Here is a 13,622-nt window from a genome sequence, read left to right as displayed (position 1 = left end):
GGGCCTTGAAGAATGTGTGGAAGTCGAGAACATTATCTCGGAAAGCAAAAATGGGTATGTTTGAAGGAATAGTGGTTCCAACAATGTTGTATGGTTGCGAGGCGTGGGCTATGGATAGAGATGTGCTGGAAATGAGATGTTTGAGGACAATGTGTGGTGTGAGGTGGTTTGATCGAGTGAGTAACATAAGGGTAAGAGAGATGTGTGGAAATAAAAAGAGCGTGGTTGAGAGAGCAGAAGAGGGTGTTTTGAAGTGGTTTGGGCACATGGAGAGGATGAGTGAGGAAAGATTGACCAAGAGAATATATGTGTCGGAGGTGGAGGGAGCAAGGAGAAGAGGGAGACCAAATTGGAGGTGGAAAGATGGAGTGAAAAAGATTTTGTGTGATCAGGGCCTGAACATGCAGGAGGGTGAAAGGAGGGCAAGGAATAGAGTGAATTGGAGCGATGTGGTATACCGGGGTTGACGTGCTGTCAGTGGATTGAATCAAGGCATGTGAAGCTTCTGGGGTAAACCATGGAAAGCTGTGTAGGTATGTGTATTTGCGTGTGTGGACGTGTGTATATGCATGTGTATGGGGGGGGGGGTTGGGCCATTTCTTTCGTCTGTTTCCTTGCGCTACCTCGCAAACGCGGGAGACAGCGACAAAGTATAAAAAAAAAAAAATATATATATATATATATATATATATATATATATATATATATATATATATATATATATATATGGAAAAAGGTGAGAACAATGGAAGTAAGGGGAGTGGGGGAGGAATGGGATGTATTAAGGGAATCAGTGATGGATTGCGCAAAAGATGCTTGTGGCATGAGAAGCGTGGGAGGTGGGTTAATTAGAAAGGGTAGTGAGTGGTGGGATGAAGAAGTAAGATTATTAGTGAAAGAGAAGAGAGAGGCATTTGGACGATTTTTGCAGGGAAAAAATGCAATTGAGTGGGAGATGTATAAAAGAAAGAGACAGGAGGTCAAGAGAAAGGTGCAAGAGGTGAAAAAGAGGGCAAATGAGAGTTGGGGTGAGAGAGTATCATTAAATTTTAGGGAGAATAAAAAGATGTTCTGGAAGGTGGTGAATAAAGTGCGTAAGACAAGGGAGCAAATGGGAACTTCAGTGAAGGGCGCAAATGGGGAGGTGATAACAAGTAGTGGCGATGTGAGAAGGAGATGGAGTGAGTATTTTGAAGGTTTGTTGAATGTGTTTGATGATGGAGTGGCAGATATAGGGTGTTTTGGTCAAGGTGGTGTGCAAAGTGAGAGGGTTAGGGAAAATGATTTGGTAAACAGAGAAGAGGTAGTAAAAGCTTTGCGGAAGATGAAAGCCGGCAAGGCAGCAGGTTTGGATGGTATTGCAGTGGAATTTATTAAAAAAGGGGTGACTATTGTTGACTGGTTATTTAATGTATGTATGACATTGAGACTTATTCTTTTTTTTTTTTTCAAAGTGATAGAGATGGAAAGCAAAAAGGTGTTTTTCATAAATGTACTGGAAAACTTGAGGTCCAGATAAATTTTTTGGTCTGTCAAGGCTTTATTATGGCGGATGACCAACTACCTATCCTCATGTATCCAAGATATGGTTGTACTTTGTGTAATGAAGAAAATTGAGAAACATCATAAGCCAATGTTCCTGTTTCATGATAAGAGAAGTGGACCAGGCAGTATGATACAGTGGTTAAATTGATGAAAACTACTATTGACGTTTGTGTAAATAAATTATACATTTCCCTTTTCCATAGCCAGAGGTTGAACCATTATGTGACATTCATTTTTTTCATTTCATTTCAAGCTAGAAGTTTCAGTTTTCTAAATTATTTCTTACATTTTTCATATGTATATGTATATGTATATGTATATTTATGGATCTGGAGAAAGCATATGATAGAGTTGATAGAGATGCTCTGTGGAAGGTATTAAGAATATATGGTGTGGGAGGCAAGTTGTTAGAAGCAGTGAAAAGTTTTTATCGAGGATGTAAGGCATGTGTACGTGTAGGAAGAGAGGAAAGTGATTGGTTCTCAGTGAATGTAGGTTTGCGGCAGGGGTGTGTGATGTCTCCATGGTTGTTTAATTTGTTTATGGATGGGGTTGTTAGGGAGGTAAATGCAAGAGTCCTGGAAAGAGGGGCAAGTATGAAGTCTGTTGGGGATGAGAGAGCTTGGGAAGTGAGTCAGTTGTTGTTCGCTGATGATACAGCGCTGGTGGCTGATTCATGTGAGAAACTGCAGAAGCTGGTGACTGAGTTTGGTAAAGTGTGTGGAAGAAGAAAGTTAAGAGTAAATGTGAATAAGAGCAAGGTTATTAGGTACAGTAGGGTTGAGGGTCAAGTCAATTGGGAGGTGAGTTTGAATGGAGAAAGGCTGGAGGAAGTGAAGTGTTTTAGATATCTGGGAGTGGATCTGTCAGCGGATGGAACCATGGAAGTGGAAGTGGATCATAGGGTGGGGGAGGGGGCGAAAATTTTGGGAGCCTTGAAAAATGTGTGGAAGTCGAGAACATTATCTCGGAAAGCAAAAATGGGTATGTTTGAAGGAATAGTGGTTCCAACAATGTTGTATGGTTGCGAGGCGTGGGCTATGGATAGAGTTGTGCGCAGGAGGATGGATGTGCTGGAAATGAGATGTTTGAGGACAATGTGTGGTGTGAGGTGGTTTGATCGAGTAAGTAACGTACGGGTAAGAGAGATGTGTGGAAATAAAAAGGGCGTGGTTGAGAGAGCAGAAGAGAGTGTTTTGAAATGGTTTGGGCACATGGAGAGAATGAGTGAGGAAAGATTGACCAAGAGGATATATGTGTCGGAGGTGGAGGGAACGAGGAGAAGAGGGAGACCAAATTGGAGGTGGAAAGATGGAGTGAAAAAGATTTTGTGTGATCGGGGCCTGAACATGCAGGAGGGTGTAAGGAGGGCAAGGAATAGAGTGAATTGGAGCGATGTGGTATACAGGGGTTGACGTGCTGTCAGTGGAGTGAATCAAGGCATGTGAAGCGTCTGGGTAAACCATGGAAAGCTGTGTAGGTATGTGTATTTGCGTGTGTGGACGTGTGTATATGCATGTGTATGGGGGGGGGGGTTGGGCCATTTCTTTCGTCTGTTTCCTTGCGCTACCTCGCAAACGCGGGAGACAGCGACAAAGTATAAAAAAAAAAAAATATATATATATATATATATATATATATATATATATATATATATATATATATATATATATATGGAAAAAGGTGAGAACAATGGAAGTAAGGGGAGTGGGGGAGGAATGGGATGTATTAAGGGAATCAGTGATGGATTGCGCAAAAGATGCTTGTGGCATGAGAAGCGTGGGAGGTGGGTTAATTAGAAAGGGTAGTGAGTGGTGGGATGAAGAAGTAAGATTATTAGTGAAAGAGAAGAGAGAGGCATTTGGACGATTTTTGCAGGGAAAAAATGCAATTGAGTGGGAGATGTATAAAAGAAAGAGACAGGAGGTCAAGAGAAAGGTGCAAGAGGTGAAAAAGAGGGCAAATGAGAGTTGGGGTGAGAGAGTATCATTAAATTTTAGGGAGAATAAAAAGATGTTCTGGAAGGTGGTGAATAAAGTGCGTAAGACAAGGGAGCAAATGGGAACTTCAGTGAAGGGCGCAAATGGGGAGTGATAACAAGTAGTGGCGATGTGAGAAGGAGATGGAGTGAGTATTTTGAAGGTTTGTTGAATGGTTTGATGATGGAGTGGCAGATATAGGGTGTTTTGGTCAAGGTGGTGTGCAAAGTGAGAGGGTTAGGGAAAATGATTTGGTAAACAGAGAAGAGGTAGTAAAAGCTTTGCGGAAGATGAAAGCCGGCAAGGCAGCAGGTTGATGGTATTTGCAGTGGAATTTATTAAAAAAGGGGTGACTATTGTTGACTGGTTATTTAATGTATGTATGACATTGAGACTTATTCTTTTTTTTTTTTCAAAGTGATAGAGATGGAAGCAAAAAGGTGTTTTTCATAAATGTACTGGAAAACTTGAGGTCCAGATAAATTTTTTGGTCTGTCAAGGCTTTATTATGGCGGATGACCAACTACCTATCCTCATGTATCCAAGATATGGTTGTACTTTGTGTAATGAAGAAAATTGAGAAACATCATAAGCCAATGTTCCTGTTTCATGATAAGAGAAGTGACCAGGCAGTATGATACAGTGGTTAAATTGATGAAAACTACTATTGACGTTTGTGTAAATAAATTATACATTTCCCTTTTCCATAGCCAGAGGTTGAACCATTATGTGACATTCATTTTTTTCATTTCATTTCAAGCTAGAAGTTTCAGTTTTCTAAATTATTTCTTACATTTTTCATATGTATATGTATATGTATATGTATATTTATGGATCTGGAGAAAGCATATGATAGAGTTGATAGAGATGCTCTGTGGAAGGTATTAAGAATATATGGTGTGGGAGGCAAGTTTGTTAGAAGCAGTGAAAAGTTTTTATCGAGGATGTAAGGCATGTGTACGTGTAGGAAGAGAGGAAAGTGATTGGTTCTCAGTGAATGTAGGTTTGCGGCAGGGGTGTGTGATGTCTCCATGGTTGTTTAATTTGTTTATGGATGGGGGTTTTTAGGGAGGTAAATGCAAGAGTCCTGGAAAGAGGGGCAAGTATGAAGTCTGTTGGGGATGAGAGAGCTTGGGAAGTGAGTCAGTTGTTGTTCGCTGATGATACAGCGCTGGTGGCTGATTCATGTGAGAAACTGCAGAAGCTGGTGACTGAGTTTGGTAAAGTGTGTGGAAGAAGAAAGTTAAGAGTAAATGTGAATAAGAGCAAGGTTATTAGGTACAGTAGGGTTGAGGGTCAAGTCAATTGGGAGGTGAGTTTGAATGGAGAAAGGCTGGAGGAAGTGAAGTGTTTTAGATATCTGGGAGTGGATCTGTCAGCGGATGGAACCATGGAAGTGGAAGTGGATCATAGGGTGGGGGAGGGGGCGAAAATTTTGGGAGCCTTGAAAAATGTGTGGAAGTCGAGAACATTATCTCGGAAAGCAAAAATGGGTATGTTTGAAGGAATAGTGGTTCCAACAATGTTGTATGGTTGCGAGGCGTGGGCTATGGATAGAGTTGTGCGCAGGAGGATGGATGTGCTGGAAATGAGATGTTTGAGGACAATGTGTGGTGTGAGGTGGTTTGATCGAGTAAGTAACGTACGGGTAAGAGAGATGTGTGGAAATAAAAAGGGCGTGGTTGAGAGAGCAGAAGAGAGTGTTTTGAAATGGTTTGGGCACATGGAGAGAATGAGTGAGGAAAGATTGACCAAGAGGATATATGTGTCGGAGGTGGAGGGAACGAGGAGAAGAGGGAGACCAAATTGGAGGTGGAAAGATGGAGTGAAAAAGATTTTGTGTGATCGGGGCCTGAACATGCAGGAGGGTGTAAGGAGGGCAAGGAATAGAGTGAATTGGAGCGATGTGGTATACAGGGGTTGACGTGCTGTCAGTGGAGTGAATCAAGGCATGTGAAGCGTCTGGGGTAAACCATGGAAAGCTGTGTAGGTATGTATATTTGCGTGTGTGGACGTGTGTATGTACATGTGTATGGGGGGGGGGGGTTGGGCCATTTCTTTCGTCTGTTTCCTTGCGCTACCTCGCAAACGCGGGAGACAGCGACAAAGTATAAAAAAAAAAAAAAAATATATATATATGTATATGTGTGTATGTGTGTATATGTGTGTATGTGTGTATATGTGTGTATGTGTGTATGTATGTATGATTCATGTGAGAAACTGCAGAAGCTGGTGACTGAGTTTGGTAAAGTGTGTGAAAGAAGAAAGTTAAGAGTAAATGTGAATAAGAGCAAGGTTATTAGGTACAGTAGGGTTGAGGGCCAAGTCAATTGGGAGGCGAGTTTGAATGGAGAAAAACTGGAGGAAGTGAAGCGTTTTAGATATCTGGGAGTGGGTCTGGCAGCGGATGGAAACATGGAAGCGGAAGTGGATCATAGGGTGGGGGAGGGGGCGAAAATTCTGGGAGCCTTGAAGAATGTGTGGAAGTCGAGAACATTATCTCGGAATGCAAAAATGGGTATGTTTGAAGGAATAGTGGTTCCAACAATGTTGTATGGTTGCGAGGCGTGGACTATTGATAGAGCTGTGCGCAGGAGGATGGATGTCCTGGAAATGAAAAGTTTGAGGACAATGTGTGGTGTGAGGTGGTTTGATCGAGTAAGTAACGTAAGGGTAAGAGAGATGTGTGGAAATAAAAAGAGCGTGGTTGAGAGAGCAGAAGAGGGTGTTTTGAAATCGTTTGGTCACATGGAGAGAATGAGTGAGGAAAGATTGACCAAGAGGATATATGTGTCGGAGGTGGAGGGAACGAGGAGAAGAGGGAGACCAAATTGGAGGTGGAAAGATGGGGTGAAAAAAATTTTGTGTGATCGGGGCCTGAACATGCAGGAGGGTGAAAGGAGGGCAAGGAATAGAGTGAATTGGAGCGATGTGGTATACCGGGGTTGACGTGCTGTCAGTGGATTGAATCAAGGCATGTGAAGCGTCTGGGGTAAACCATGGAAAACTGTGTAGGTATGTATATTTGCGTGTGTGGACATATGTATATACATGTGTATGGGGGTGGGTTGGGCCATTTCTTTCGTCTGTTTCCTGGCGCTACCTCGCAAACGCGGGAGACAGCGACAAAGCAAAAAAAAAAAAATATATATATATATATATGGTTGGTAAGGTTATTTAATGTATGTATGACTCATGGTGAGGTGCCTGAGGATTGGCGGAATGCGTGCATAGTGCCATTGTACAAAGGCAAAGGGGATAAGAGTGAGTGCTCAAATTACAGAGGTATAAGTTTGTTGAGTATTCCTGGTAAATTATATGGGAGGGTATTGATTGAGAGGGTGAAGGCATGTACAGAGCATCAGATTGGGGAAGAGCAGTGTGGTTTCAAAAGTGGTAGAGGATGTGTGGATCAGGTGTTTGCTTTGAAGAATGTATGTGAGAAATACTTAGAAAAGCAAATGGATTTGTATGTAGCATTTATGGATCTGGAGAAGGCATATGATAGACTTGATAGAGATGCTCTGTGGAAGGTATTACGAATATATGGTGTGGGAGGCAAGTTGTTAGAAGCAGTGAAAAGTTTTTATCGAGGATGTATGGCATGTGTACGTGTAGGAAGAGAGGAAAATGATTGGTTCTCAGTGAATAGGTTTACGGCAGGGGTGTGATATCTCCATGGTTGTTTAATTTGTTTATGGATGGGGTTGTTAGGGAGGTAAATGCAAGAGTTTTGGAAAGAGGGGCAAGTATGAAGTCTGTTGGGGATGAGAGAGCTTGGGAAGTGAGTCAGTTGTTGTTCGCTGATGATACAGCGCTGGTGGCTGATTCATGTGAGAAACTGCAGAAGCTGGTGGCTGAGTTTGGTAAAGTGTGTGAAAGAAGAAAGTTAAGAGTAAATGTGAATAAGAGCAAGGTTATTAGGTACAGTAGGGTTGAGGGTCAAGTCAATTGGGAGGTAAGTTTGAATGGAGAAAAACTGGAGGAAGTAAAGTGTTTTAGATATCTGGGAGTGGATCTGGCAGCGGATGGAACCATGGAAGTGGAAGTGGATCATAGGGTGGGGGAGGGGGCGAAAATCCTGGGAGCCTTGAAGAATGTGTGGAAGTCGAGAACATTACCTCGGAAAGCAAAAATGGGTATGTTTGAAGGAATAGTGGTTCCAACAATGTTGTATGGTTGCGAGGCGTGGGCTATGAATAGAGTTGTGCGCAGGAGGATGGATGTGCTGGAAATGAGATGTTTGAGGACAATGTGTGGTGTGAGGTGGTTTGATCGAGTAAGTAACGTAAGGGTAAGAGAGATGTGTGGAAATAAAAAGAGCGTGGTTGAGAGAGCAGAAGAGGGTGTTTTGAAATGGTTTGGGCACATGGATAGAATGAGTGAGGAAAGATTGACCAAGAGGATATATGTGTCGGAGGTGGAGGGAACGAGGAGAAGTGGGAGACCAAATTGGAGGTGGAAAGATAGAGTGAAAAAGATTTTGAGTGATCGGGGCCTGAACGAGCAGGAGGGTGAAAGGAGGGCAAGGAATAGAGTGAATTGGATCGATGTGGTATACCTGGGTTGACGTGCTGTCAGTGGATTGAATCAGGGCATGTGAAGCGTCTGGGGTAAACCATGGAAAGCTGTGTAGGTATGTATATTTGCGTGTGTGGACGTATGTATATACATGTGTATGGGGGTGGGTTGGGCCATTTCTTTCGTCTGTTTTCTTGCGCTACCTCGCAAACGCGGGAGACAGCGACAAAAAAAAAAAAAATATGTATACTATCCCTGGGGATAGGGGTGAAAGAATACTTCCCACGCATTCCTCGCGTGTCGTAGAAGGCGACTAGAAGGGACAGGAGCGGGGGGCCAGAAATCCTCCCCTCCTTGTATTTTTTAACTTTCTAAAATGGGAAACAGAAGAAGGAGTCACGCGAGGAGTGCTCATCCTCCTCGAAGGCTCAGACTGGGGTGTCTAAATGTGTGTGGATGTAACCAAGATGTGAAAAAAGGAGAGATATGTAGTATGTTTGAGGAAAGGAACCTGGATGTTTTGGCTCTGAGTGAAACGAAGCTCAAGGGTAAAGGGGAAGAGTGGTTTGGGAATGTTTTGGGAGTAAAGTCAGGGGTTAATGAGAGGACAAGAGCAAGGGAAGGAGTAGCAGTACTCCTGAAACAGGAGTTGTGGGAGTATGTGATAGAATGTAAGAAAGTAAATTCTCGATTAATATGGGTAAAACTGAAAGTTGATGGAGAGAGATGGGTGATTATTGGTGCATATGCACCTGGGCATGAGAAGAAAGATCATGAGAGGCAAGTGTTTTGGGAGCAGCTGAATGAGTGTGTTAGTGGTTTTGATGCACGAGACCGGGTTATAGTGATGGGTGATTTGAATGCAAAGGTGAGTAATGTGGCAGTTGAGGGAATAATTGGTATACATGGGGTGTTCAGTGTTGTAAATGGAAATGGTGAAGAGCTTGTCGATTTATGTGCTGAAAAAGAACTGGTGATTGGGAATACCTGGTTTAAAAAGCGAGATATACATAAGTATACGTATGTAAGTAGGAGAGATGGCCAGAGAGCGTTATTGGATTACGTGTTAATTGACAGGCGCGTGAAAGAGAGACTTTTGGATGTTAATGTGCTGAGAGGTGAAACTGGAGGGATGTCTGATCATTATCTTGTGGAGGCTAAGGTGAAGATTTGTATGGGTTTTCAGAAAAGAAGAATGAATGTTGGGGTGAAGAGGGTGGTGAGAGTAAGTGAGCTTGGGAAGGAGAGTTGTGTGAGGAAGTACCAGGAGAGACTGAGTACAGAATAGAAAAAGGTGAGAATAAAGGACATAAGGGGAGTGTGGGAGGAATGGGATATATTTAGGGAAGCAGTGATGGCTTGCGCAAAAGATGCTTGTGGCATGAGAAGCGTGGGAGGTGGGAAGATTAGAAAGGGTAGAGTGGTGGGATGAAGAAGTAAGATTATTAGTGAAAGAGAAGAGAGAGGTATTTGGACGATTTTTGCAGGGAAATAATGCAAATGACTGGAAGATGTATAAAAGAAAGAGGCAGGAGGTCAAGAGAAAGGTGCAAGAGGTGAAAAAGAGGGCAAATGAGAGTTGGGGTGAGAGAGTATCATTAAGTTTTAAGGGAAATAAAAAGATGTTGAGGAAGGACGTAAATAAAGTGCACAAGACAAGGGAACAAATGGAAACTTAAGTGAAGGGGGGTTAATGGGGAGGTAATAACAAGTAGTGGTGATGTGAGAAGGAGTGAGTATTTTGAAGGTTTGCTGAATGTGTTTGATGATAGAGTGGTAGATATAGGGCATTTTGGTCGAGGTGGTGTGCAAAGTGAGAGGGTTAGGGAAAATGATTTGGTAAACAGAGAAGAGGTAGTAAAAGCTTTGTGGAAGATGAAAGCCGGCAAGGCAGAGGGTTTGGATGGTACTGCAGTGCAATTTATTAAAAAAAGGGGGTGACTGTATTGTTGACTAGTTGGTAAGGTTATTTAATGTATGTATGACATGGTGAGGTGCCTGAGGATTGGCAGAATGCTTGCATAGTGCCACTGTACAAAGGTAAAGGGGATAAGAGTGAGTGCTCAAATTACAGATATATAAGTTTGTTGAGTATTCCTGGTAAATTATATGGGAGGGTATTGATTGAGAGGGTGAAGGCATGTACAGAGCATCAGACTGGGGAAGAGCAGTGTGGTTTCAGAAGTTGTAGAGGATGTGTGGATCTGGTGTTTGCTTTGAAGAATGCATGTGGGAACTACTTGGAAAAGCAAATGGATTTGTATGTAGCATTTATGGATATGGAGAAGGCATATGATAGAGTTGATAGAGATGCTCTGTGGAAGGTTTTAAGAATATATGGTGTGGGAGGCAAGTTGTTAGAAGCAGTGAAAAGTTTTTATCAAGGATGTAAGGCATGTGTATGTGTAGGAAGAGAGGAAAGTGATTGGTTCTCAGTGAATGTAGGTTTGCGGCAGGGGTGTGTGATGTCTCCATGGTTGTTTAATTTGTTTATGGATGGGGTTGTTAGGGAGGTGAATGCAAGAGTTTTGGAAAGAGGGGCAAATATGCAGTCTGTTGTGGATGAGAGAGCTTGGGAAGTGAGTCAGTTGTTGTTTGCTGATGATACAGCGATGGTGGCTGATTCGTGTGAGAAACTGCAGAGGCTGGTGGCTGAGTTTGGTAAAGTGTGTGAAAGAAGAAAGTTAAGAGTAAATGTGAATAAGAGCAAGGTTATTAGGTACAGTAGGGTTGAGGGACAAGACAATTGGGAGGTAAGTTTAAATGGAGAAAAACTGGAGGAAGTGAAGTGTTTTAGATATCTGGGAGTGGATTTGGCAGCGGATGAAACCATGGAAGCGGAAGTGGATCATAGGGTGGGGGAGGGGGCGAAAGTTCTGGGAGCGTTGAGGAATGTGTGGAAGTTGAGAACATTATCTCGGAAAGCAAAAGTGGGTATGTTTGAAGGAATAGTGGTTCCAACAATGTTATATGGTTGCGAGGCATGGGCTATGGATAGAGTTGTGTGCAGAAGGGTGGATGTGCTGTAAATGAGATGTTTGAGGACAATATGTGGTGTGAGGTGGTTTGATCAAGTAAGTAATAATAAGGTAAGAGAGATGTGTGGTAATAAAAAGAGTGGTTGAGAGAGCAGAAGAGGGTGTTTTGAAATGGTTTGGTCACATGGAGAGAATGAGTGAGGAAAGATTGACCAAGAGGATATATGTGTTGGAGGTGGAGGGAACGAGGAGAAGTGGGAGACCAAACTGGAGGTAGAAAGATGAAGTGAAAAAGATTTTGAGTGATCGGGGCCTGAACATGCAGGAGGGTGAAAGGCATGCAAGGAATAGAGTAAATTGGAACGATGTGGTATACCGGGGTCGACGTGCTGTCATTAGATTGAACCAGGGCATGTGAAGTGTCTGGGGTAAACCATGGAAAGTTCTGTGAGGCCTGAATGTGGAGAGGGAGCTGTGGTTTTGGTGCATTATAACATGACAGGTAGAGACTGAGTGTGAACAAATGTGGCCTCTGTTGTCTTTTCCTAGCACTACCTCGCGCACATGAGGGGGGGAGGGGTTGTTATTTCATGTGTGGCGGGGTGGCAATGGGAATGAATAAAGGCAGACAGTATGTATTATGTACATGTGTATATATGTATTTGTCTGAGTGTGTATATATATGTATACATTGAGATGTATAGGTATGTATACTTGCATGTGTGGACGTGTAGGTATATACATCTGTATGTGGGTGAGTTGGGCCAATCTTTCGTCTATTTCATTGCGCTACCTCGCTAACCAGGAGACAGCGACAAAGCAAAATAAAATAATATAATAATATATAAACATCCATACACACACAAGTACATACATATACATATATATACATGTACATATTCATACTTGCTTAACCTTAATATGTTTAGGCCTGTATACTCGTAATGTATTGGGCTGGTAGTCGAAAAATTTTTACGTAAACCACCAGAGTTAAAGTGTGTGTGTGGCCTCTCTTTCTCCCATTAAATTACATAAGATATTACATATATATACCACCAAAATGTCAGTCTGCTGCTGAAGCTTGCATATCTGCTTGCTACATCATTTGTATACATTCAGCACTATTTGCATGGAAGTTTATCATTGCTGCCATTTCCATCTTTCAACCAGGACACAGAGCATTAAAATAAATCTTAACCACTAGGACAGTTCATTGAGATTTTCATGAAGTTTTGTTTATCTGTAAAATAAATTACATACTTTGCACATTAATCATCCCATATTTAGACCTGTTAAACTTCTGCTTCCCTATTCAATATCATCAAATACAAAACAGAAGATTGCTCGGTCCTCAGCAGACATTTCTGTAATCACATTAAGCTACATCGAGCACATAAACCATAACTAAATATTTCCTAAATACAAGTTTCATTCCACAGCTGAACTTTTTTTCACCCTACTTACTATAACAACAAAGTCGATAATAGTCTACAATCAAATTTGTGGCAAAGGAAGTTTACAAGTACCGTCATTCAAGGAATATTTCTTCATCCTACACAATGCTCACTAAGCACCTAAAAGATATATTCCTTTGAAATCAGTCGAAATCAAACCAAAACTACTACACACTTTACTACGTTTATCCTAGTCTTCAACTCTCGCCACTTCATGACGCTAAGTCCTCCAGTTGCACACTCTCTGGATGTCACTCGCCTAAAAAAAACCTCCCATTTTTAGTATGAAATTAACAATTATTTACACTAATACAATTTCATCATTACGGTAACGTAAGGTAGGCAAGTTTCCTTGTAAATGGTGAGTGTAGAAGCAAGAAGCTGCGATACTGTAATATGTCCCGAGATGCTATCATCCTCTCCTGGCTCCCACTCGGACCACAGGGATGTGCATCTGCCAATACGTCTTTTACATTGCATATCTCACTTCACCCGTAGTTACCTATCGTCGGCAGGTATTAATGCTTAAGATAATCCTAGATCTATCATCAAACACCGAGGTACTCATGACAAAATGAAATACTCATAACAAAAACATGAACGACTATCTTAAAGATGCTTGAACCAATGAACAAGTAAAGTCTCTTACATCTGGTGAATCCCAGCTTAATTTGTTACTTCTTTCTTCGGGAAGAGTATTCCTAGCTCTTCCCATTAACTCATCTAATAATGCTGCGGCCGCCTGTGTCGCCATCTTTGGCACCAAACAGCACATGCGATGACGGACTGCTACATTACTGGAACACTGGTGTTGGTCTTTATGAAGACTTTAAATCGCTTGCTGTATATTCGCCTTATAAGTTCCTATTTATAGGCAGTAGATTAAATGTACACAGCTTTTCAGTTTATCACATATACTCTAAAATCCCGATCTGTGTACTAAATGTACACTAGTTTCATCACTGTGTTCTATTAAAATCCACACACAAAGTTCAGTGGTCATATGAAATTAATTTGTCCAATAACATCTCTAAACATAAAGAAAAGATCGAACATTAATCCATGGCATATTCATGAAATGTATGTTTGGCTTTTAAATTTTCCCTCTCCATGCTTCAGGCTTTCGCGGTCTTATCGAAATGCGT

General features: G+C 41.8%; 1 protein-coding gene across 3 annotated transcripts in view; it reads right to left on the bottom strand.

Moving 5' to 3' along the window:
• Window positions 1–13,283, bottom strand: part of LOC139765725 (luc7-like protein 3) — a 158,991-nt gene extending 145,708 nt beyond the window's left edge. For 2 of the 3 annotated variants that reach the window (XM_071693543.1, XM_071693544.1), the window contains exon 1: window positions 13,127–13,283. In XM_071693543.1, the coding sequence (XP_071549644.1) occupies window positions 13,127–13,252 (126 nt within the window). In that variant the 5' untranslated portion in view covers window positions 13,253–13,283. The remainder of the gene's footprint in view (window positions 1–13,126) is intronic. The other variant, XM_071693542.1, reaches the window with a different exon arrangement.
• Window positions 13,284–13,622: the final 339 nt, after the last annotated feature.

This window comes from Panulirus ornatus, chromosome 55 (genome assembly GCF_036320965.1).
Source record: "Panulirus ornatus isolate Po-2019 chromosome 55, ASM3632096v1, whole genome shotgun sequence".
Classification (NCBI taxonomy): Eukaryota; Metazoa; Arthropoda; class Malacostraca; order Decapoda; family Palinuridae; genus Panulirus; species Panulirus ornatus.
The sequence above is the reverse complement of the archived record's forward strand: the minus strand, read 5'-3'. Positions and strand labels throughout refer to the sequence as shown.